The sequence below is a fragment of the Hypanus sabinus genome, chromosome 12, assembly GCF_030144855.1.
Source record: "Hypanus sabinus isolate sHypSab1 chromosome 12, sHypSab1.hap1, whole genome shotgun sequence".
Lineage (NCBI taxonomy): Eukaryota > Metazoa > Chordata > Chondrichthyes > Myliobatiformes > Dasyatidae > Hypanus > Hypanus sabinus.
In genome coordinates, this window is record NC_082717.1 from 83913045 (window position 1) to 83937542 (window position 24498).

The following is a 24498-nucleotide window of genomic DNA, read 5'->3' on the forward strand; positions in this document are numbered from 1 at the left end:
CTTCAAAAGGGCGACAATTATACCAGTGCCCAAGAAGATCAGGGTTGACTGTCTCAATGACTGTCACCCAGTGGCACCCACATCTGCTGTGATGAAGTGCTTTGATAGGTTGGTCATGGCTAGGATCAACTCCTGCCTAAGAAAGTACCTGGACTCACTGCAATTTGCCTGTCACTATAATATAGCAGATGCAATCCCATTGACTCTCCACCTCGGCCTTGGACTACCTGGACAATACTAAGACTTGTGTCAGGTTGCTGTCTGTTGACTACAGCTCAGCGTTCAACACAATTGTACCCTTAGTTCTGTTGGATCTTGGTTTAATTTCAGAGCCTTAGGGCTTTTTCAGGAGTCAAACACGGCGAACAGTCTTAATTTCAAGTTTGCAGTTCACTTCAGAGTACAAACAAACATACAAATGTTAAGCAAACTAAATAAAGATCTGAAAAACGATGCTAAGAGGGAAATTAATGCTAAGGGATGTAAGACATTGGAATGAAGATGGCACTTCTGAAAAATCTATCTCTTTTATAGATACGATAAAGGAAATTCCTTAGAGAGGAATGAATGAATTAATAAGCTACATAATTAGAGCAATTATATTGCATCGGTAATGTGCTAATACTTAGCCAGTGAAAAATGAGAAAGGTGATAAACCGTTAGTTTAGCTGCTATACCGCTTTCTGCCAGTGAGCGTGAAAAATACATGAGTTTGTTAAAAAGTAAATCTTATATAAAAAATGTATTATTTTAAAAAAAGCTATAGTTTCTACAATTTTAATCAAAAAGCTCCAGAGCTGGGCCTCTGTACCTCCCTCTGCAACTGGATCCTTGACTTCCTCACCAGGAATCCATTGTCTGTGCTGATCAGAAGTAATATTTTCTCCTTGATGACGGTGACCACTGGCAACCTCAAGGATGTGTGCTTACCCACTCCTCTACTGTCTCTACAACAATGAATGTGTGGCTAGGCACTTCTCAAATGCTATCTATAAATTTGCCAGCAGTGCAGCTGTTGTTAGCAGAATTTCAGTTGGTGTCGAGCAGACGTACAAAAGTGAGATAGACCAGTTGGTTGAGTAGTGTCGCAACAACAACCTCGCACTCAATGTCAGTAAGACCAAGGAATTGATTGTGGACTTCAAGAAGGGGAATTTAAGGGAACACACACCAGCCCCTATTGAGGGATCAGCAGTGGAAAGTTGAGCAATTTCAAGTCACTGGGTGTCATCATCTCCGAGGATTTATCCTGTGTGCAACATATTGATGTAATTACAAAGAAGGCATGACAGTGACTATATTCCATTAGGAGTTTTAGGAGGCTTGGTATGTCACCAAAGACACTTGCAAATTTCTACAGATGTACCGTGAACATCTGAACGTTGCCTCAGTGTCTGTATGGAGGGGACACTGCACAGGATCAGAAAAAGCTGTAGAAAGTTGTAAACTCAGCCAGCTCCAACAGTCAGCACCTTCAAAGGGTGATGCCTCAAAAAGGTGACATCCATCATAAAGGACCCGAACACTTGGGGCATCCTTTCTTCTCATTGCTACCATTAAGTAGGAGGTACAGGAGCCTGAAGCCTGAAGACACTCAACACACTTAGCATTTCAGGAACAACTTCTTTCAATCCGCTATCAGATTTCTGAATGGACAATGAACCCATGAATACTTCCTCAGTGCTCCCCGCCCCCACTCTTTTTGCACTAATTTAGATTATTTTCTTATAAATACTATTTATTTTAATTCATACATTTTTTATTATTATGTGCTGCATTGTAGGGCTGCCGCAAAGCAACAAAGTTAATGACGTATGCCAGTAATATTAAACCTGATTCTGATTGGAGATGGCTGACTCTTTGACTGGAGGCCTGTGACTAGTGGTGTGCCCTTGGTATCAGTACTGGGTCTGTGGTTGTTTATCATCTTTATTAATGATTTAGATGATTATGTGATAAACTAGATCAACAAATTTACAGATGGGAGTGTAGTAGACAGTGAGAAAGGCTTTCGAGGCTTGTGGTGGGAGCTGCACAAGCTGGGAAAATGTGCAGAGCAATGGTAGATGAATTATAATGCAGACAATTGTGAGATGTTGCACTTGGGGGGGGGGACACAAAACAAGGGTGAGATTTACAAGTGAATGGTAGGGTGCTTGAGGTATGAGGTAGTACAAATGGACCTGGGAATACAGATACATTCACAAACGAGGAAAAATCTGCAGAAGCTGGAAATCCAAGTGACACACGCAAAATGTTGGAGGAGCTCAGCAGATCAGGCAAAAAGTACAGTTGATGGAGTCCTGCTGAAGGGTCTCGGCCTGAAACGTTGACTGTACTTTTTTCCGTAGATGCTGTCTGGCCTGCTGAGTTCCTCCAGCGTTTTGTGTGTGACACAGATCCATAATTATTGGAAAGTGGTCATCAGCCATCATAAATCAGGGCATTGAATACAGGAGATGAGACGTCATGCTGAAGTTGTGAGGGCAAATTTGGGGTACTGTGTGCAGCTCTGGTCACCTGACCTAGATATCAATAAGATTGAAAGAACGCAGAGAAAGTTTACAAGGATATTACTAGGAATTGAGGATCTGAGTTCCAGGGAAAGGTTGAATAGGTTAGGACTTTATTCATAGGAGCTGTGAGAATGAGGAGAGATCTCAAAGAGATACACAAAATTATGAGAGGGTTATAAATAGGGTGAATTCTTGCAGGCTTTTCCCCTCAGATTGTGTGAGACTAGAACCCAAGGTCATAGATTGAAGGTAAAAGCTGAAGTATTTAAGGAGAATCTGGTGGGGGGGGGGACTTCTTCACTCAGAGGATGGCAGGAGTGTACAACGAGCTAATAACGGAAGTGGTAGATGTGTGTTCAATTATAACGTATAAGAGAAGCTTGGATGGGCACATTGCTGAGAGAGGTATGGAGGGTGCAGTCCAGGTGCGGATAGATGGGACGAAGCTGAAGGCCAAGCTGGCAGACACTGGATGGGCCAGAGGGCTTGTTTCTGTGCTGCAATGCTCTGTGACACTAAATATAAGACCTACTTTTAATGGTACTGATTCCTATAGATGGAGTCTCAGTTTAACATCTCAGGTGAAAGACAGCCCCTCCGACAGTGTAACACCACCTCAGTGACCGTGATTGTTTACCAGGATGAATATTCCATTCAAATGAGTCAATGTTGTTGGGAATCCTGGAATTCCTAGATTGTTGGCTTTAAATGCAGCAAGTATTTCTGTTGCTCCCTTGACTATCAGGAAGCTAATGAAATTTCTTTAGGAATTATGAATCCTAATGGAATTGCTAAATAATATCTTGCCATATTTTGGCCTAGTTCTTTCACATTTAATTCCCTTGTGCATCTTCAGTTTGTTGGGCCCCTTTAAATTTAAATAGAAATCATATAACAGAAATATTACTTTTAACAGCTTCCCTTGTTTAAATAGTGTTTTTATTGGGGGGGGGGAAGCAGAGTGATTTGTCCTAAGATTGTTATTAAGTAAAGTAAGTAAGTAAGTGTGTGTGTGTATGTGTGTAAAGAGAAGAAATTTCAGAATTCCAGTGCTTGCATCCTTAATAACAACATTCCTAAAGAGGAAAAGCATGAGCTTTGTAGGAGTGAGGAGGCTACGAAGGTAATGGGGAGGGGTGTGGAGGGATTCCATAACAGGGGTGCCTATTTTGAGACTTTGCCATACTCAGGATACAGTGCACACAATAAACCATATGGGGTGCTGGGTGAATAGGCCTTGGATAAAAAAAAATAGGCTAAAGACACCCCTCCTCACTGTATTTAAAAGATCCATAATGATTCCTTGACCAATATTTAAAACAGCAGAGTTTTAAATTTGTTTTAGAGTTTATTTTTGAAAGACATTGATCTATTCCACAAATCCCATAGTAACCTTATCTCATCGATGAGAGGATGGGGTTGTTGAGATAACATGTATAATGATACTGTAAAGAAGACTAATTGGCAAACTAACTTCAAGTAAAGGTTTGGTGCGGTCATTTGCAAAGTTGTTGCTCTATTCAAGAGACCATGACTTACATACATGAGTTACTCTTTGAAGATGAAGGCTACAAATCGAATTGAAGGAGATGTGTGATAATTACTTACACGGAGAGTGGTAGGTGACTGAAAAAAGGTGGAAGCAGAAACAGAGGTGACTTAGGCGCCTGCATAGGTATTGAACGGACGTGGATTGGAGGCAGAAGGGATTTAATTTGTTCCTGTGTTGTTTTACTCTATGTTCTCACTGCTTTGTTGAAGGAACCCCAGTAACCCAAAGGTTGCCAGTTGCCTGCAGTGGGTGCCGGGAATTTCACATGACTCCTTCTGTTCTATTTTGTGAAGGTTTGATGAATTTCATGAGTGTATATAGTTTGATGTATTCTGCAAAGTGGGAAGCCTTGTGGGATCAGTCTGACTCACCCAGGTTTCTTTTCTTCTTTGTTTTTGAAGTTGGAGCAAAACAAAACAACCTGCCGGAAGAGCTCAGCTGGTTGAGCAGTAGCTGTGGAGCTGTTGACATCTCCGGATGAAATCTAGATGATTCCTCTCCCCCCACAGATACAGCTTGACCTGCTGAGTTCCTGCAGTAATTAGTTCTTTTTTCTCCACATTCTTGCTTCTAGAGTCTCTCATATTTTTGACCTTACTTCACAGAGCATGTTCTCAAAGAACTGACTGATTTGACAGTCCAAACTATGGATTGGTTTCTATGAATAAACATTAGTTATTTCACGTGCATTGGTTTGAGCTGCACCTTGGAGCAGAGTAGCTAGTGGCATAGCAACAACCTGCCTCGGTATTGTCAAAACAGTGGGGAGGAGTTTAGGATGGTGTGAAGGTAGCACTATAGGATGGAATAAATGGCTTTACAGTAATTGTACCATACAGGAACCCCAGGGATTATATTTATTATTTTTCACACAGGTTTTTCATGTAACATCAAGCAAAGCATTTTAAATCTGTCACAGTGCAAAAGATTAAATATAAATAAATAAAAATACTGCCAATAGGTAACATTGAGTTTGCATTTACTGTCAAAGATGGCTGTTTCTTGGGCGTGTGAAGTTACGCTCAGCAGTGGAAAGTAATGGGCTTCAGTCACATGAGGAGTGTTCTCACTGGGGCACAGGAGACGCTGAGGGGAATTGACTACCTCGAGGCTGAGGGACCGCTTCCTCTCTCAGTAAAACCGGAACAAGAGGTGTATACTTGGGATAGGATCTTGGCCAGTTAGGAGTATGAGGAGGAGAAATTTCTATCAGCAGAGTGCTCTAAATCTTTAGAGATTAGTTCCTTGCTCTTCAAGACTGAGATGGGTAAATCTATATTTGTCTCTATCTATAACTGACTTTGTAACTAAATACTGCAGATAGGGAAACTAGGCTTCAACAGGAAAGTACACTAATTAAACCATGTTCTTATTGAATGACAGGGGAGGGTAGATTGAGCTTATGATTCACTCTGAATCCTGTTTATAATTTTCCAGTGTTTTTAGTCTCCTTGATGATTCTACAGTCTTAGGTGATTGTTAACCTTAGCCTGGTATTAGCATGCATGTCTCTGAGTTCCTGGCTTCAAATCTCACTGCAGAAATTGGAGTGTCGAGACCAGCCCAACACAGGTGGGGTTTCTGAAAGCATGTACTGCCAGGCTCAGAGTCAGCTTCTACCCCGCAGTTAAAAGGCTTGAATGGTTTGTTGGTATGACAAGAAGGACTCCTGACCTCCTCATCTACCTTGTTATTATATTGCCCCTTTTGTTCGCCTGCACTTCACTTTCTCTGCAGCTGTTACACTTTACTCCTTATTGTTATTATTTTATCTTGTTCTACCTCAATATTGATTTGATCAGTTTGAACTGTATGCGAGATAAGCTTTTCACTCTATCGTGGTACATATAACAATAGTAAATCAATTCCAGTTCTACACAGCCCATGGTCCCTGTTCTACAACACTCTGCGGGGCCCTACCGTTTACAATGCAAATCCTACCAGATTTAATGTCCCAAAATCCACTTGTCTGATTTAAGTTTTTGCCCACGTTCCCAGTTTACGTTTGGTAATCACAATAAGTTAGAGCCTTCTTACTTGGGGCCCCAAGGGCTTCTGCATTCATCAGAAGTGAGACCTTTCAAACTCCCATGTGAGGGTGAAGCTTCTCTACCTGCTGAATAAATAGAGGCTTTCCCCAAATTTATGCATTTACTCGAGAGTTCTGGAGCGGCATGGTACCGTCGCAGTTAGTGTAATGTTATTACTGCTCCAGATACTTGGCTTCAATTCCCACCTGCCTGTGAGGAGTTTGTATGTTCTCCCCGTAACCACCTGGGTTTCCTCCAGGTGCTCTTCTTTTTCCTCCCACGTTCAAAAGACCTACTAATTAGGTTAGTAAGTTGATTGATCACGTAGGTGTAATTGGGAGGGCCAGAAGGGCCTGTTACTCTGCTGTTCCTTAAAATAATAAGCACTTCACCTCAGCCACTTCGAGATGCTGCGAAGGATTTCAACTAGTCCATCAACTGTCTTTGCCTCCATGGACACTGCCTGCTATTTGGAAGGTTCTAGAGCAATTCAGAAATAAAATCCCAGGACATCGGACGGCTTTTTAAATGCAGTAAGAACTTATTTTGCATTATCTGTGCTCTTGAAAAGGAGGTTGTGAGTGAAAGTGAAACAAGCCATTAGACAAGTCAATGCTGCTGAGTCCTCTTTCACTGCTCCTCAGAGGCCTGCCTGTAATATACTTAACTCTTGAACCAGGAGATGGAGAAATTGGGATCAGAGCAGTCATTTCTCAGGCACTTTGAATCCCGTTAAATCTCCAGAATTGAACCAGCAGAAATGTATTTGAACACAGAACATAGAACATTATAGCACAGTACAGGCCCTTTGGCCCATGATGTTGTGCCGACCTTTTAATTAACTCTTCAGGCCAATCTAACCGTTCTCTCCTACATAACTCTCCATTCTTTATCATCCATGAGCCTAAGAGGTCCTCAAATGCCCCTAATGTTCTATATCTGCCATGGAAGGATATTCCATGCCCCAACCACTCTCTGTGTAAATAGATTATCTCTGACAACCCCTCTAAACTTTCTTCAACCACCTTAAAATTATGCCCGTTGTATTATCCATTTCTGCCCTGGGAAGAGTCTCTGACTATCCACTTGGTCTCTGCCTCTGTCAAGTTGCCTTTCATCCTTGGCTGCAAAGAGGAAAACGGTAGCTTGCTCATCCTATCTTCATAAGTAAATCTCCTCTCGCCCTCTCCCATCCTCCCTATAATGAGGCGACCTGAACCGAACACAGTACCTGTGAAGTGGACTGAACGAGGCGGCATTATGGTGAAGGCATTAGCACGTGCAGAGGGGTGCACTTGCTGGAAATGTGCAGAGCAGTTACATCATGACATTAGTTCAGTGTGCAGTGTTGATTTGACAGTGGAGCCACTAATTTGGGGGTGGGGGGGGGATCAGTGTTCAAGCTAATGTCCTTATTCAGGCCCAGCTTGAATAGGCATTCAGCCACAGGAAAGGCCCCGTAACCACCCCTTACCCATATGGAAACATCCAGCACTTGCTGGTGAGTTGTTGAGTGATTTGCTCCAGCCATTGCTCTGATTCTATGTTGTTCCAAAGTGCGGAGGGCCATGGCATTTCTCAAAACCTCATACTACTGATTTCCTTTGCCATCCATTTCACTTTACCTCATCTGCCCTTCCCAATCCACGCTGATGGTATCATCTCTGAAACTCGATCTTTTTACCCCCACCCCAACCCTCCTGCAGTTCAATCTTCAAATCATCTATCCAATATCCCCAGCCTCCATATGTTCCACTCTTGGGGCATTTTCATCCACCTTCCTCTGCCCACTTGCTTCACATCCTTTACAGAGGCAGGAGCTCAAGGTGGAAGCCCGCATTCGATTGCCCTCGTGGGTATCGGCCGCATTGGTCCACACAACTTAGTCTGGACATCCTGGTTCAATGGGGACTTGACGAGTTTTGCACAAACCAGTTGCATCCAGGCAAGGGTACTTTAGTCAGTAAACAGCCTGATTAACACATCGGGAGGCAGAGGGAGGAGGAGGAAGAGGGAAAGGAAAGGGCCTACAGCAGGATGCCATGGAGTAATTCTCCTGCCTGAACCCAGGTGTAGCAGTGTATACAACATCTGCACATGCCCTCATCAACTCTTGCCATCTGCTGCAGCTGAAATTGCAATTTTAAAGCAGGACTGCATTTTCAGCAGCTACCAAAGTAGTCATGACAGTGAAGTTGTTATGAATCAATCCTGGCTGGCTGGTGCTTGGCTTTCCACAGACTATTTCCTTTGGCAATTCTTTGTCCTCACTATTCATCCTAGCAATCATCTGAATCCTCTCTGAAATTTCCACTCTGGCGATCTTCCTCGTGACTCTCTCTTTGATCACCTGATGTCCACATTATCCTCTGTCCAATGTCTGCTGTCCTCTTTCAGAGACTTTCCCCACCTCTCCTTGAGCTGCTTCAGTTTCCTCCCACATCCCAAAGATGTGTGGGTTGTTGGTAGAACATAGAACATACATTACATCACAGGCCCTTCGGCCCACAATGTTGTGCTGACCATGTAACCTACTCTAGAAACTGCCAATATATCCCTAGCACATGGCCGTCTATTTTTCTAAGCTCCATGTACCTATCTAAGAGGCTCTTAAAATACCCTGTTGTACCTGCTTCCACCACGGCTGCTGGCAGTGCATTCCATGTGAATGCACTCCCTGTGTGAAAAACTTACCCCTGACATCCCCTCAGCACCTATTTCCAAGCACCTTAAAGCTATGCCTCCTCGTGTTAGCCACTTCAGCCCTGGGGGGAAAAAACCTCTGACTATCCACACGATGATGAGGGGCATTGATCTTGTACACCTCTGTCAGGTCCACTCTCATCCTCTGTTGCTCCAAGGAGAAAAGGCCAAGTTCACTCAACCCTCCAATCCAGGCAACGTCCTTGTAAATCTCTGCACTCTCTCTCTCTACAGTATCCACATCCTTCCTGTAGTGAGGTGACCAGAATTGAACACAGTATTCCAAGTGGGGTCTGACCAAGGTCTTACATAGCTGTAACGTTACCTCACGGCTCTTGAAGTCAGTCCCACGGCTGATGAATGCCAACACACCATAGACCTGTCAACCTGCATAGCAGCTTTGAGTGTCCTATGGACACAGACCCCAAAATCTCTCAAATCCTCCACACTGACAAGAGCCTTACCATTAATATATTATATTCTACCTTCAAATTGGACCTACCAAAATGAACCACTTCTCACTTACCTGGGTTGAAGTCCATCTGCCACTTCTCAGCCCAGTTCTGCATAGGTTAATTTGACACTGAGAATCCCCCCCCCCCTCCCCCTGTATGTAAGTATGTAAGTAAGTGGTAGAGCAAGAATGGGGGTAGAATTCTTGGGAAAATAAGTTCAAAGTCAAAGTAAAATTTATTATCAGAGTACATACATGTCACCACATAAAACCCTGAGATTCTTTTTCTGTGGGCATGCTCAGCAAATCTATTGAATAGTAACTGTAAACAGAATCTCTAAACTGTAACCATCAGGAACTGTAAACAAACTGTGCAATTGCAGATATAAAGAAATAGCAATAAATAATGAGTATGAAATAACAATATAACAGAGTCCAAAATTGAATGTGGTTAGTATCCCCTTTTGTTCAAGAGCCTGATGGTTGAGGGGTAGTAACTGTTTCTGAACCTGGTGGTGTGAGTCCTGAGGCACATGTGCCTTCTATCTGATGGCAGCAGTGAGAAAAGAGCATAGTCTGGGTGATGAGGATCTCTGATGGGTGCTGCTTTTCCACGGCAACGTTTCACGTAGATGTGCTCAGTGGTTGGGAGGGCTTTAGCTGTGATTTACTGGGCAGAATCCACTACCTTTTATAGGATTTCTAAGGCATTGCTGTTCCCATACCAGGCCATAATGCGTCTAGTAAGCACACTTTCCACCATACTGTATATCTATAGAAGTTTGCCAAGAATTTTGATGACTTGCCGAATCTCCACAGACCCCTGAGGAAGTAGAAGTGCTGTTATGCTTTTTTTATAATTAATATGATGGAGGACAGGCCTTTGAGATAGTAACACACAGGAATTTAAAGTTACTGACTCTCTCCACCTCTAATCCTCCCATGATTACTGGCTCATAGACGTTTGGTTTCCCTCTCCTGAAGTCTTCAATCAGTTCCTTGGTCTTATCGACATTGAGTGAGGTTGTTGATATTAGGCCACATGGCCAAATTTTCAGTCTCCCTCCTGTATGCTGATTCATCAACACTTTTGATACCACCCACAACAGTGGAGTCATCAGTAAACTTGTAAATGGTGTTGGACCTGAACCCAGCCACACAGTCAGAGGAGTAGAGCGAGCAGGGCGGGGGTTAAGCGCACATCCCTGCAGTGCTCTTGTGCCGATGGAGATTGTGCAGATCTTTGCCAATCTGAACTGACTGGGGTCTACAAGTGAAGAAATCGAGGATCTAATTGCACACGGATGAAATGGGATTAGTGTTAAACTGGTCTGTCCTTGAGGATTGGCCCAGACTTGGTGACCTTAAAGGCTTGTATCTCCGCTGTAAGACTCAGGTCTTGTTCGATTTATAGGCACTTTGTAGATGATTTGACTTTGCTCAGGATGCAGGAGAAAGGAAGAACAATTTGCTTTAGATGTTCCTATTAAACGTGTGTGAGTGTACTCCATGCTACTTGTACCTTCATCTTGAATTAATTTCTCCTCCAGAGTATCCACCAAATGAATCTCAAAATTCAAACATTAGATTGCAATTTCTCAATGACAATTACATTTGTACGCTGTGATCTTTGTTGCTGCAAGAGTATGATTATATGTTCTAGCTGCAGAATCATTGCAGTACCAATCTTCGATGGATTAAGTGTTTTTATCTCTCTTCTGTTCCAGCGTAACCCTCCGATTATAGTTAATGATCTCTTTGAAGATATTAAGGATGGAGTGATGTTACTCGCTTTGTTGGAGGTTCTATCTGGACAGAAACTGGTAAGTTTTTTACCTTCTAATTCAGCAACAAAAGCCAGTGATCGCTCCTCAAAACACGTTGTAAGCAAAAAAAGCCAGTGATCTCAAACAAGAGAAAATCTGCAGATGCTGGAAGTCCAAGTAACACACACAAAAAGCTGGAGGAATTCAGCAGGCCAGGCAGCAGCTATGGAAAAGAGTACTGCTGAAGGATCTTGGCCCAAAATGTTGACTGTTCTCTTTTTTTTTCCCTTAGATGCTGCCTGGCCTGCTGAGTTCCTCCAGCATTTTGTGTGTGAAGCCAGAGAGCTCTCCACAATGCACGTTATAAACATAAAAAGCTAGTGATTTCTTCTCAATACACATTCTAAGCAATACTGCAGCAGTTGAGGCAAGCTCAGATTATGGTACAGGCATTAAAATAAAACGTGGCATCCCCACATTCAAATGGAGAGTTTTAGGAATGTAACATTTTATACAGTAGTTGGAGGCTATTTGCTTCATCATTTCTCTATCTTCATTCCCTTTTCCCCTTTCAAGTATTTATCCAACCCTCCTTTTGAAAGGTAGTATTTAATATGATTCCACTATCCTTTCAGTAAATACATTCCCAACTCACCCTGCAAACTTAACATTTTTCCTCAACCCTTTATGTTTCTTTCTCACTTGTCTGAGCTACAGTATGCGTCTGTGACTTGCTGACCTGCCTGCTAGTAGAAGTCCTCAATACCCTTCCAAACCTTAAACCCTTTAAAAAATGTTCTCCTATCAACCTTTTCTTCTGTACGGGGAAATATCCCAGGTTTCTCGAATCTCTCTGTGGATTCTTGCAACTCTGGCACAGGGCTGCACAGTAGCATAGTGGTTAGCTCAACGTTTTACAGTACCAGCGGCCCAGGTTCAATTCCTCCCGCTGACTGTAAGAAGTTTGAATGTCCTCCCTGTGACCGTGCGGGTTTCTTCCAGGGGCTCCATTTTTCTCCCACAGTCCAAAGACGTACCGGTTGGTTGTTGTAAATTGTTCAGTGATTAGGCTAGGGTTAAACTGGGGCTGCTGGCTGGCATGGCTCGAAGGGCCAAAAGGGCCTATTCCACACCGTGTCTCAATAAAATACAAATAAAAATAATTCAGTAAATACTATCTGTATTTTCTCCAAGTCACTGACAACTTCCTAGAGTACAATGCTGCGAATTAAATATAATGCTCCATCTAATGCCCTAATCAGTGATTTATAAAGCTTTGGGGAGGACTTCCTTGCTTTTGCCTCTTCTTAGGAAGTTATCAGATCCCATTTGTTTACTTTGACAGCAGAGTGAAATTGTGTCATCACCATCAAATGTCCAATGTGCCCCTTGGTCTCTCTAAATCTGCAAACTTTTAAAAATTGCGTCAAGCTTTGCAGAAATTGCAATTCCTGCAAGCCTATCAATAATCAGCATTGGAAATACTTGTGAGGACATCAGACATAGCGTCCATGAGAGAAGAGATCCAATAATGTCCTACTAGTCTGGGTACTGATGACCTCATTAGTGTCCAAGGATGAATCCATCATAAAAGGGAGAACTTCATAGTTTTGGGGATACAGATTAATACTGAGAGGAGATCCAGTAGGATAGTTGCCAAGTTAAAGGAAGATCTAGGAGTCACAGCCTCTTTGTGTTGTAGCATCCAGCTTCTTTAAAGATTCTTTCTTGGAATCTGGGCTAATGTTTACTATCTACTTGAAGGTGCAAAACCTTTGCCTTGGACCACAACTTTGTTTTGGCATGCGGTGTAACTCAAAGGGAAGTTTGGTGATGGTGGTTTTATCAGCATCTTCTGCTCTTGCCCTTTTTGTTGATGAATCCACAAGTTATGAACGTTATGTCAAAGTGAGTCACGTAGTACGTACTGTAGGAGTAAAGGTTTAGGTGACATGCTCTCTATTGGTCAGCTGTGTTTTTTTTTGCTGGGTTACGATATTTGGCATCACTGGATTGTAAACGTACACCTGTCCCTGCATAAGGATAGTCTTCTGTCACAGTCCTGGCTTACTCCATCCAGCTAGCAGAGAGGCTTTGAAGTCACAACATACCATCTTCTGCTCTGTTGCTATGGTGCACGTGTGCAGACCAGGCTTAATCTCTGGTTGATTGCACTCCAGAAGGCCTAGTGAAGCCAACGCTACTTAATGAGATGATTGGTGAATTGCTGTGTAATGGAGAACTGCAATTTGACACTGCTGTAACTTGTAGGGGGTGGAGAAACCTCTGAAATTGTTTACTAAAATATTTCAATGCACACTTTGCAAATTACGGAGAAAGAATTAACTTCCATTCCATTTTGGCAGCCCGTTGAACAAGGTCGTAAGTTAAAACGCATTCACTGGGTGAACAACATTGGAAGAGCTCTACAGTTCCTGGAGGGCAGGCGGGTAAGTGTGACCATCCCATCTGTGTCTCGTTGGACTATATTGGTGGTGTGAAATCTTTGTAATGGTGCTTTAGTTATTGTAGACACTTCCAAGGATGAGGGAAACTCTCAGGCAAACCAGATGTATTCCACAGAAAAGGGTTTGAATGTATTTCTGTGGAAGCAAATGGATCTGCTGATATGTCCAGTGTTATGAGTTTCTTTAGTAATTCTCTGATGATCTGCAAGTCTGGAGATTCTAATTGATTGGCCATATCCCAGGCCTTCTGCTTGTACTGAGTTGACATCTTGCAGCTCTGGGGATTGGAATGCACGGCTTGCTGGCTTTTCTCAATGGCCAAATGCTGTAGAAGTACCTGCTTGGTCTTCTGAGAAGCAAACGGCTAGAAGCTCACAGGTTCAGTTCCCAGTGTGTGGTGGAGTTGATGTTGGTGCTGCAATTAGCCTTGATAGCTGTGGTGAAGACAGTGAGACCAGGAGGTAGGCCCATCTGCTGTTTCCTCGGCCTTGTTGCAGTGATGTCACGACCAGGGTTGTTGATGCCTCTCAGAACAGTGACTTATTATTAAATGCCTAAGCCTCTGTGTGAAAAATGATGCCCATTTTAATGTGGTGTATTACTCTATTAGTACTTACACAGAACATAGAACAGTACAGCACAGGAGCCGGCCCTCTGGCCTACACAGTTGTGCCAAGCCAGCTAAAAGGTAAATCAAATCCCAAACACTAACCCCTCCTACCTACACAATGTCCATATCCTTCCATCTCCCTCATATTCATGTGCATATCTAAATCTCTCTTAAAAGCCTCTAATGTATTCGCCTCTACCACCATACCAGTCAATGCTTTCTAGACATCTACCACTGTCTGAGTAAAAACTAACCCCTCACATCCCTTTGAAGCTGCCCTCTCTCACCTTCATACATGTCCTCTGGTGTTAGACAATTCTGCCCTGGGAAAAAGATGCTCCCTGTCTACTCTACTTATCCCTCTCTTAACCTTATAAACTTCTATCAGATCTCCCCTCAGCCTCTGCCACCCAGAGAAGATAAGCCAGGTTTGTCCAGCCTCATGATAGAAGATGTCCTCTAAACCAGATGGCATCCTGGTAAACCTCTTCTGCACCCTCTCTAAGGTCTCAATATACTTCCTATCATGGGGAGGCCACAACTTGGACAAGACTAAATGAGCAGCAGCTGATAGTTGCATGAAAGAGTCAGAGTACAAAATTCTACCCTCAATAACGGCGATAGATGACATACTCCTGACAGCACTGGGTTTCTGGAACCTGTGGGAAGGTACTTGGTCTGTTCTTTTCCTGCCATTGGGAGGGTGCCTCAGGGTACCCACACCACCAGGTTAAGGAACAGTAATTACTCCACAACCACCAAGCTTCTGAATCAGTGTGGATAGCTTCACTCGCCTCAATACTGAACTGGCTACACAACCTGCAAACGCACTTTCAAGAACGCTAAAGCTCATATTCTCAGTATTATTTATTTATTATTTGCCGTCCGTTTATTTGTATTTGCACAGTTTGTCTTTTGCACGTTGGTCGTTTGTCAGTCTTTGCGTGCAGTTTTTCACTGATCCTATTCTTTGTTTTATTGTGAATGCCTGCAAGAAAATGAACCTCCGGATATCATATGGTGACAAAGAGTCCACACTTCGATAATAAACTTACTTTTATCTTCTCATGTTGCTTATGCCAGAGCAAGTCTTCCATGAGGTTAGCTTTAACCCTCAACCAATGTCCACTAATGTTTTACATAGTGCTCAAACACAACGCAGCCATTGAAGACAACAGGTGACTTTTTTAGCTCCGTCCAGATTAGCACTTAACAGCAGAGGCTATTGCTTGCATTACCTTCCCCACACAGATCACTTACATAGTTCTAGCACATTCTTCCTGCAGACTGCCAGTCTTGTAATCAGTTGCTCATATTTCTTTGTCTCCGCCAGTTTAAGAGTTTGGTCCAGTTCATCTTTGTTTTGCAATCTGCAGTAAATAATAAACAGACAACCAATTGAACCAGCATAGAAACGTCTCTCGAACAAAGTTAACTTCCAGTATTTCTGTAAGTGATTACAGAACTAAAGGTCCTTAAAAAAACTTCAGCACATGTATAGCTTCAGTTTTGATCATTTCAAAATCTGTTTATCTCCCCTGTAGCACATTAACCACTTCACAATGTGCTGTTGTCAGGTAACTCTGCGCGACTGGTTCTTCAGTGCAAATTTAACATGTGTTCTTGTCTTGTCTCACTCTTGTCTTGTGTTCTTGTCTCACTCTTGTCTTGTGTTCTTGTCTCACTCACAATCAATCACATCTGCGCACACACTGGGGTATCTTAGGATCATGCCATGTGCATCATCTGACGTAATCTGACTTTTGGATTTTAGCAGAACTCCAACTCAATCTGTGGATCGAGGCTTGTCTCTTCATGTTTCAGGCATTGGGAAGGTTGTCAAAGGAATTTCCCTTGAAATGATCAGAGAGAGGACACAATTAGCAGAGAGAAATTAGTTACTTAATTTCCAGTGTTTTTTGACTTTAACATCAAAACTAAACTCATATGTGCTGGTGAGTTATACCCACCTAGCTTAAGCCCATTCAAAAAAACTTTGGAACACATCCTCTTTGGGGGTATTATTTCCCCGTTTGTGATTGAGAATGTACGATTAAAATTACTGTTGCATCTTATTCAGGAGCTTTGGGAAGACTTCACCAAGGTCAGGTTAGGAGCACGTTCTTGTTTGATTACTTTAAGTCCCAGCAAGGTCCCAGGTAGCCAGCCGATGGTGCAGAGGCTTTGAAGCGAGTGGTCCCAGGTTCAAATCCAAGCTGGCAACTTGGCCTTGTAAAAAACAGACAAATGCTAAGGAAGCGGCAAAAGGTTGCCGCCCAATGTGCCATAAGGTGCAGAGAACAGCAGCAGCAAAATATAATTCCCAGATACATCACAATATATTGCACAGTTAATTATTTTTTAATTTCCAAATCTCAAATCTGAACATAACTTGCCTGACATACCTTAACCGTTCCCATTTTTTAATTTTAAAATGTATTTATTTATTTTTTATGCATTAAATTCTCATTTTTAATTAAAATCAAGATTTGATCATTGCCTTAGGCTTAGGAAAAATTTCTCCTTGATGTTTTGTTTTGGTAAACATCAGATGTGTTTAACACCAAAGGCCAACACCAAATGTGTTTAAGCTTGTATGCAAAACCTTAAACTTGTTTAATGCAATATAATTTTATTCACAAATTTTGCCTCTTTCTTTGGCTCTTGCTCATCCCAAATCATGGAGGACTATAGTTCTAAGGAGAGGTTGAATAGGCTGGGTTTATTCCCACTGGAATATAGGAATTAAGGGGTGACCTTATAGAAGTTTATAAAATCACGAGGTGCATAGATAGAGAGTAGATAATTAGTCTTTTTTTTTCCCAGAGCAGGGAAAGAGGAGAAACTTAGGGAGATCTGAGTGATAAACTTTTCCCACAGAGGCTGGTGAGTATATGGAATAAGGTACCAGAGGAAATGGTGAAGGTTTTTAAAAGCATCTTGATTGGTACTTGGATAGATAAGGCTAGGGCATTAGGACTAGTGTTGATTGGCATCACAGTCAATATTGGATGAGGTGGGGGGAAGTGTTTATTTTCTATGCTGTCTGATTCTATGATTCTGATTCTATTAACACCAAGTTTTTGAGAAAACTCTAAATCACCTGTGGTTCTGCTTTGGAGACCAAAGTGTTCATTTGTCATAGTCAGAGTGTATTCATTCTTTGTAACTTAAATCCTCACTCAGATTTTAAGTCAAATATTAATAAATGTTATTAATTAAAACAACAGCTTTAAATTAGGAGATGTACTAAACTGGCATGTGGTACAAATTTATGCTGGTGCTTTCTTTGGGAACCTTTGTAGGTAATTGAAGAGAAGTTAATTTCCACAGTGAAGTGAGGTGTTTACCCTCATGCCAGGGGAGAAAACAAAAGAAGCAGGGGAAGTCTCACAGAGGTCTCACACTTACACTGAATGTATCCTTAAAGAAATACAGCCTTTTCAACCAACAGCCTCTTTCCCTTAAATGTATCCTAGTCCCTGGTACATAATTAGACAGAAAATATTATTGCTTGAAATAATTTCATCGTATCCTTAACAAACATTTGACAGGTTTTTCACTTCCTCACTCACTTATCTCACGTTTTCTCTGTCTCTGCCTCCCATTTCCCTCCTCCTGCCCATTCTCTGTCTCCCTCTTTTCATCTCTCTCTCGCCCCCCCCCCTTGCCCCCCCCCCTCTCTCACCTACCCCCTCACTTGCCTCTAAAGGTTCTTTTACTTTAGGCTCTCTATCAATTCTGGTTCTTTGTTCAACATCCATTCCAGAATAGCTGATCCCCTAGTGGGCTCAACCAGGAGCTACTGTAAAAAGCCATCTCATCGGCACTCAAGAAACGCTCCCTCCTGAGGATTTCCGTAGCTATTGTAACATTGCCCTTTTGGCATGCATTACCTATCTCCCATTGTAATTTGTAGACCACATCCTAACTAGTGTTTGGGGGTCTGTGTACATCTCCCATCAGGGTCTTTTTAACACTTGCAGTTCCTTAGCTCTATCCAGAATAATTCAACACCTTCCAACCTTAGATCACCTTTTTCTAATGATTTGATTTGATTTTTTACCAACCACTGCCTTCCTGCCTGTCCTTTTGAGACAATGTGTATCCTTGGACATTAAGTTCCCGGCTATGATCTTCTTTCAGCCATGATTCAGTCATGTCCACGGCATCATACCTGCCAACCTGTAACTGTGCTGCATGTTCCTCTCCCTTATTCTGTATACTGTGGGCATTCAAACATAACGCCTTCAGTCCTCGATTTACCCTTCTCGATTTTGTCGCACCATGCTCAGCCTAACTTTGAAGTTTTACCAACATCTGCCTGCACAACCTCTCCACTAACTGTTCTGGCACTCTGGTTCCCATCCCCCTGTAACTCGAGTTTAAACCCCACCATGCAATATCCTCCCAGGGTATTAGCCCCCCTCCAGTTCAGATGCAAACTGTCCCCTCTGTACACATTGCACATTCCCTGGAAGAGAACTCAATGATCCAAAAATCATGCTCTCTCCCCTGCTCCACCAACCCCCACATACCAACTGCTTAGCCACGTATTATATTGTATAATCTTCCTAGTTCTGGCCTCACTAGCACGTGGCATGGGTAGCAATCCTGAGATCACAACCCTGGAGGTCCTGCCCTTTAACTTAGCACCAAACTCCTTCGGCACTCATCTAAACCATGTCGTTGGTATCAACATAGACCATGACCTCTGGCTGTTCATCCTCCCACTTAATGTTGAGGACTCGATCTGAGATATCCTGAACCCTGGCACTCGGGAGGCAACAGACCATCTGGGAATCTCGTTCTTGCCCTCAGAGCCTCCTGTCCATTCCCCTAGGTAACAATTCCCCTATCGCCACAGCGTGCTCTTTCCCCTTCCCTTCTGAGTCACAAAGCCAGGCTCAGTGCCAAAACCCAGCCACCGAGTCCTTCCTCTGTTAACACCCCCCCCCCCCCCCCACAACAGTATCCAAAGTGACATACCTGTTGTTGAGGGGGATGGCCAGAGGGGTTCTCTGCACTGGCTCCTTATCCCCTTTCCCCTTCCTGACTGTCACCCAGTTTCTCATGTCCTGCACCTAGGGTGTAACTACCTCTCTATATGTTCTCTCTATCACTCCCTCAGCCTCCCAATGATGCAAAGTTCATCCAGTTTCAGCTCCAACTCCTTAAGGCAGTTTGTTGGATGCACTTCTTGCAGCTGTAGTCATTAGGGACACTGGAGGTCTCCCTTCCTCCCCACATCCCACAAGAGGAGCATTTCGCTGGCATCTCTACTGTCCAAGATGAAAAGATACAAAGAAGAGGGGGGGGTGGAAACTTGAGCTTTTTCATTTGCTTTCCCTGACTGAAGCCTCCCTTTGCTGGAGCTTCGAAGAGCTAAACCTTTAAGATCACCACTCTGATCTGACCACTCAGACGACAGCTGTCTGAGGATGTACGTGGCTTGTATTCCCTCGTGTTTGTAAGGCTGAAGGATGTGCAAAGGATAGATGTGTTTAAAACACCAGAAGTACTGGCTAAATGGAGAGAAATTGTTACAGGAGGATGGGCAGGTGGGTGGGGACTGGTTATGAAGGGGGCATTTAGACCTAGAGTAAGTAAATAGTTGAGCAGTGGGATGCTGGTTCCCAAAATTCTAAGGGATAAGTGAGCATTTTCAGGGTGGGGAAGGAAAGATTTTTTTTGTCTAATAGGGATACCAAGAAGCAATGGTAATGAGGTAAATTTCAACTTTTATCTAACTGAACCTTGGTCAATGAGGAGCTCATACCCTCTCCTCGAGGAGGAGCTGCAGGCACCTGCATCCCTTCATTTAATGATTCAGAAACTGCTCTTTCCCTCCATCAGATTACTGAATGGTCCATGAACTTTACGCTGTTATTTTCACTATTTGTTGATTTTTTGTAAATCATAGAAATTTTATACCTTTGCACTGCACTGCTGCCACAAAACAACAAATTTAATGTCCTCTAAGTCAGTGATAGTAAGTCCAATTCTGAATGAGGGGCTGAATGGTCTCCTTCAGGTTAGTGCATTTTGAGCAAGCAGATGAATGTTTGAGTTGAATGCATCCACAGAGGGATGCTGTAAAACACTGTCTCTGAACTCATAGTCCTGACAGGAAGCAATAAACTAAAAGCATGGTGAGCCGGCTGTTGTAAAGTGAAAGGCTGGTCTTGTCAATTGTCAGAATTGCCGCAGAGCTCAATAATTCCATTTCAGAAATCACTTAAAGGCTTTAAGACTTGTACATAATTAAAATAAAATTAGATGGAACAGTTGACATGTTGTGCTCTTATTGTAAGCTGAGAATGGGACGTTGTGGCTAACTGAATGTAAATTCTCTTTAATTTCTCTCTCATGCTGCCATTTAACCAGTCCATGAACAGAGGATCGCCGGTCAGTGATTTCAGCGTCATGTGCACTTCTGTCCCATCTGAACATTGTTCTATTTCCAGTTTATTTTGTTTTCTGTGGTTGTACACTCTGCAGCTGTGGAACAATATCCAGAAATTCATTTCTTTCTCCTGCCCTTTGCCCAAACCAGTCAGAGTTATACAGCAAGGAAACTGGCCTCTCAGCCTCTGGAATCCATGTTGACCTTCAAGCATGTTAATACACTAATCTGACTCGGGCTCCACACGTTCCAATCAATTCACTCCTGTTTCTACTACCTACTGTGCCTTGAAAAAGTATTCAGGTTCCAACCCTTATTTCACGTAAGTGAGTATGCCAAATGGGGATTTTGATCAATTCAACTGGGATATTTTTAATGTGTGAATCACATGCTCCTTTTATTTACACAGTAGAGCCTAAAAAAAGGGAAAGTTGTAAAGCATGAAAAACTAAAAAAATCAAAAACTGTAATGTCAGCAGTTCAAAAGTATTCATCCCACTTTGCACAGTGTTTAGTTGTACCACCTCTTGCAGCTATTACAGCTAATAGTCTTGAATAAGTCTCTATTAGTTTTGCACAACGTGATGGAGCAAGATTTACCCATTCCTCCTTGCAAAATTGCTCAAGTTGTGCCAGGTTAATTGGGGAGCGACACTGAACGGCAATCTTGAGGTCTTGCCAGAGACATTTGATCAGGTTAAGGTCAGGACTCTGATTGGGCCACACAAGGACATCAATTTTCTTCTTCTGAAACCCCTCCATGGCTCCTCTGGCTTTGTGCTTTGGGTCGTTGTACTGCTGAAAGACAAACTTCCTCCCCAGTTTAAGCTTTCTGGCAGAGGCTAGCAGGTTTTTCATCCAGGATTCATATTTTCATTTACCCTGACCCAATTTCCAATCTCTGCTGCTGAAAAGCATCCCTGTAGTATGATGCTACCTCCACCGTACTTTACAGCAGTGTTGCCTGGCTGATGTGCAGTTATTAAATTTACATCACACATATTGCTTGGTGTTGAGGACAGAAAGTTACACTTCAGTCGCATCCAACCACAAAGCCTCCTTCCACATCTTTACAGTATCTTCTAAGTGACACTTTGCAAAGTCTTCACAGGTAAGAATATGTTTTTTTAGCCAGGGCTTCTTCCTTGCCACTCTTCCATAAATATCCATTTTGTGCAAGGCCTTAGAGATTGTGAAGCCATGGACTTCATCTCCAGTTGCAGACTTCTGCGGCTTCCACAGAGTGACTGTTGGCATGGCTGTGGCCATCATTACAAGTGCCATTCTTGTCTGGTGACTAAGTTTAGAGGGCAGCCTGACCTAGGCAGTGTGGCTGTGTTTTACTTTACTTTTATTGTCACCAAACAATTGATACTAGAGCGTACAATCATCACAGCAATATTTGATTCTGCACTTCGCGCTCCTTTAAGTACAAATTGAAGTAAATATAATAAAAATTTAAATTATAAATCATAAATAGAAAAGGGAAAGTAAGGTAGTGCAAGTCAGGTCCGGATATTTGGAAGGTATGGCCCAGATCCGGGTCAGGATCCATTCAGCAGTCTTATCACAGTTGGAAAGAAGCTGTTACCAAATCTGGCCGTACGTATCTTCATGCTCCTGAACCTTCTCCCGGAGGGAAGTGGGACAAAAAGTGTGTTGACTGGGTGAGCCTTGTCCTTGATTATCCTGGCAGCACTGCTCCGACAGCGTGCCGTGTAAAGTGAGTCCAAGGATGGAAGATTGGTTTGTGTGATGTGCTGGGCTGTGTTCACAATCTTCTACAGCTTCTTCCGGTCTTGGACAGGATAACTTCCATACCAGGTTGTGATGTACCATAGAAGATCACTTTTCATATTTTTTTCCACTTTTTCACAGTGGACTGCACTGAGCTCTGAATTACGTTCAGTGCCTTTGAGATGGTCTTGCACCCTTCCCCAGATTTGTGCTTCTCTATTGTCATTTCCTGAACTTGTCTTCATTGTGGTTTGGTCTGTTGAAAATCTACCATACTGTTGGACCTTTTGGGGGTGGGGGGTAATTATTTTCATGAATTCATTGGAAAAAGGTGATCCTCCAATTTTCTACAGCGACAAATTGGGTGAGGTTATAAGGTAATATACGGTATTGCACCGGAAGTAACTTAGTGTAGTAGATATAAAGGGGATGAATATCTTTTCTACCTCACAATTTTTGTTTTTACTTTTCAGTAAATTGTTGACTAGTTTTGGAATTTTTCTTTTCAATTGACATGATGCACAGTGTTTTGTAGATTAACTCAAAAAATCTTACTTCAAAAATATTTTAAATTTAGAAAATGAGACAGTAAAATGTGAAGATAGTAGTGGGGGCGGAATACTTTTTCAAGGCACTGTACGTACAGATTAGTGGCAGATTGAGTCCAATTCACACTCATTTTGGAATCTGGGAGAAAGGTGACGAGGTTATGGGGAGTACAAGCAAATCCCGCACAGACAGCAGTCGAGATCAGGATTGAACCTGCATTGCTGACTGTGCGGAAACTGCTCCACTGTCTGTGCCACTGTGCTGCCCATATCCTTTTCTCGCTATTTCCCATGGACCATTCTTTTCCATTCCTTCACTGCACGCTACAACATGGTGGCAATTCCAACACACCTTGACGGCAACCAGTTCTCCTTGGCCACTGTCGCTCTCCAGTGAAAAATGCTTTTACCAGTGCTGTACCTAGAAATTCAGCATGAATTTTTATCACCTCCTCCTGGTGCTGTCTATTTCCTTCCCTGAACCCTTCTGCCCCTCCTCTCAATCTTTTCCATTATGGTTTTCCTGAAATCCCACCTCTGTGACTAATGTTTTGACCTCTCCTGTTACAATCTCCTCTTTTGGACCAGGGCCATCATTGATTGCTTCTCTGTTGACTGAATTGGGATATTTTTCTGTATTAAGTGTGCAGTGGAAATGTGAGTCTGTTATTGCTGAATGTTATTACAGAGACGGCTTCCTTCAATATCACTCTGCTGTAGGAGTACTGCCAGCAGCTCCCATTAATGGATCCAAGCCTCCTCCTCACAGCAACCATGCTTATTATTTTAATATATTTGCGACAGACATCATGAAGCATTTCACTGTGTTCTGGGTTCATCTCCATGCTTTACCCTGTTAAAAGGGAAGTAGGTTCTTGAAAGCTGGAGTTCTGGGGAAAAATGTTTGCAGCATTTTAGAAGCTAATTTAATATAAATGAAGATTATGTGTTTGATTTTAAAAGTTTTTTTCCTTTGACTCCATTGACTGATTTATATCAAATTAGTCAAATTGAATATTGTGTCACTCTGTGTTGAGAAAGAATTATGAACTGAAATGCATTTCACGTTGCCATTGTCAATTTATAAAATTTAATTCAACGACCTGTTTTCCAGGAACTCATTCCTTCTATTAATCAAGGAATGGTTATATAGCACAGCCAGTGACCTCAGAGCCACCCGATGTGGTTTACAGCCAATGAAATGTTTGTGTTTTGTGGTCTTCACTGCAGTATTGGAATTACTGCAGCCATTTTAACCACATCAAAATCATTCGAACAACAGTGCATTTTTTTTTGCATTTATCTATGAGGCAGGACAATCTATGTCTGGCTATGAAATTATCTGGGATGGCCTATGGTTTGGAAATCTGTTGTAGAAGAACATCATCTTTCCTTGTTTTCTCCCCAGAATGACTACCTATGTAATATGTGTATCTACTTTCACTTGACTGACTAGTATGTGGAAGAAAGATTGGGTGTGAGTAAAAGATTAAGCAAAAAGGTGGTGTGAGATTGTGAACTAAACTGCATGAATAATCATGGGATTTGTGGCACTAAGAACTTATTTTGACAATGTGCCTTACTCTTCTTACAGATTAAACTGGTCAACATCAATTCTACAGATATTGTTGATGGAAGACCGTCCATTGTCCTTGGCTTGATCTGGACCATCATTTTATACTTCCAGGTGACCCCCAACATTACTCTA

At 42.5% G+C, this 24498-nt stretch overlaps 1 protein-coding gene across 12 annotated transcripts in view; it reads left to right on the forward strand.

The window, feature by feature from the left end:
* The window catches only part of syne1b (spectrin repeat containing, nuclear envelope 1b), a 543459-nt gene that overhangs the window by 73606 nt on the left and 445355 nt on the right, over nt 1-24498 (forward strand). For 7 of the 12 annotated variants that reach the window (XM_059986317.1, XM_059986318.1, XM_059986322.1 and 4 more), the window contains exons 1-3: nt 10477-11078; nt 13388-13471; nt 24385-24477. In XM_059986317.1, the coding sequence (XP_059842300.1) occupies nt 10818-11078; nt 13388-13471; nt 24385-24477 (438 nt within the window). In that variant the 5' untranslated portion in view covers nt 10477-10817. Of the gene's footprint in view, nt 1-10472; nt 11079-13387; nt 13472-24384; nt 24478-24498 lie in introns of those variants that run through there. The other 5 variants (XM_059986320.1, XM_059986330.1, XM_059986328.1 and 2 more) reach the window with 4 other exon arrangements.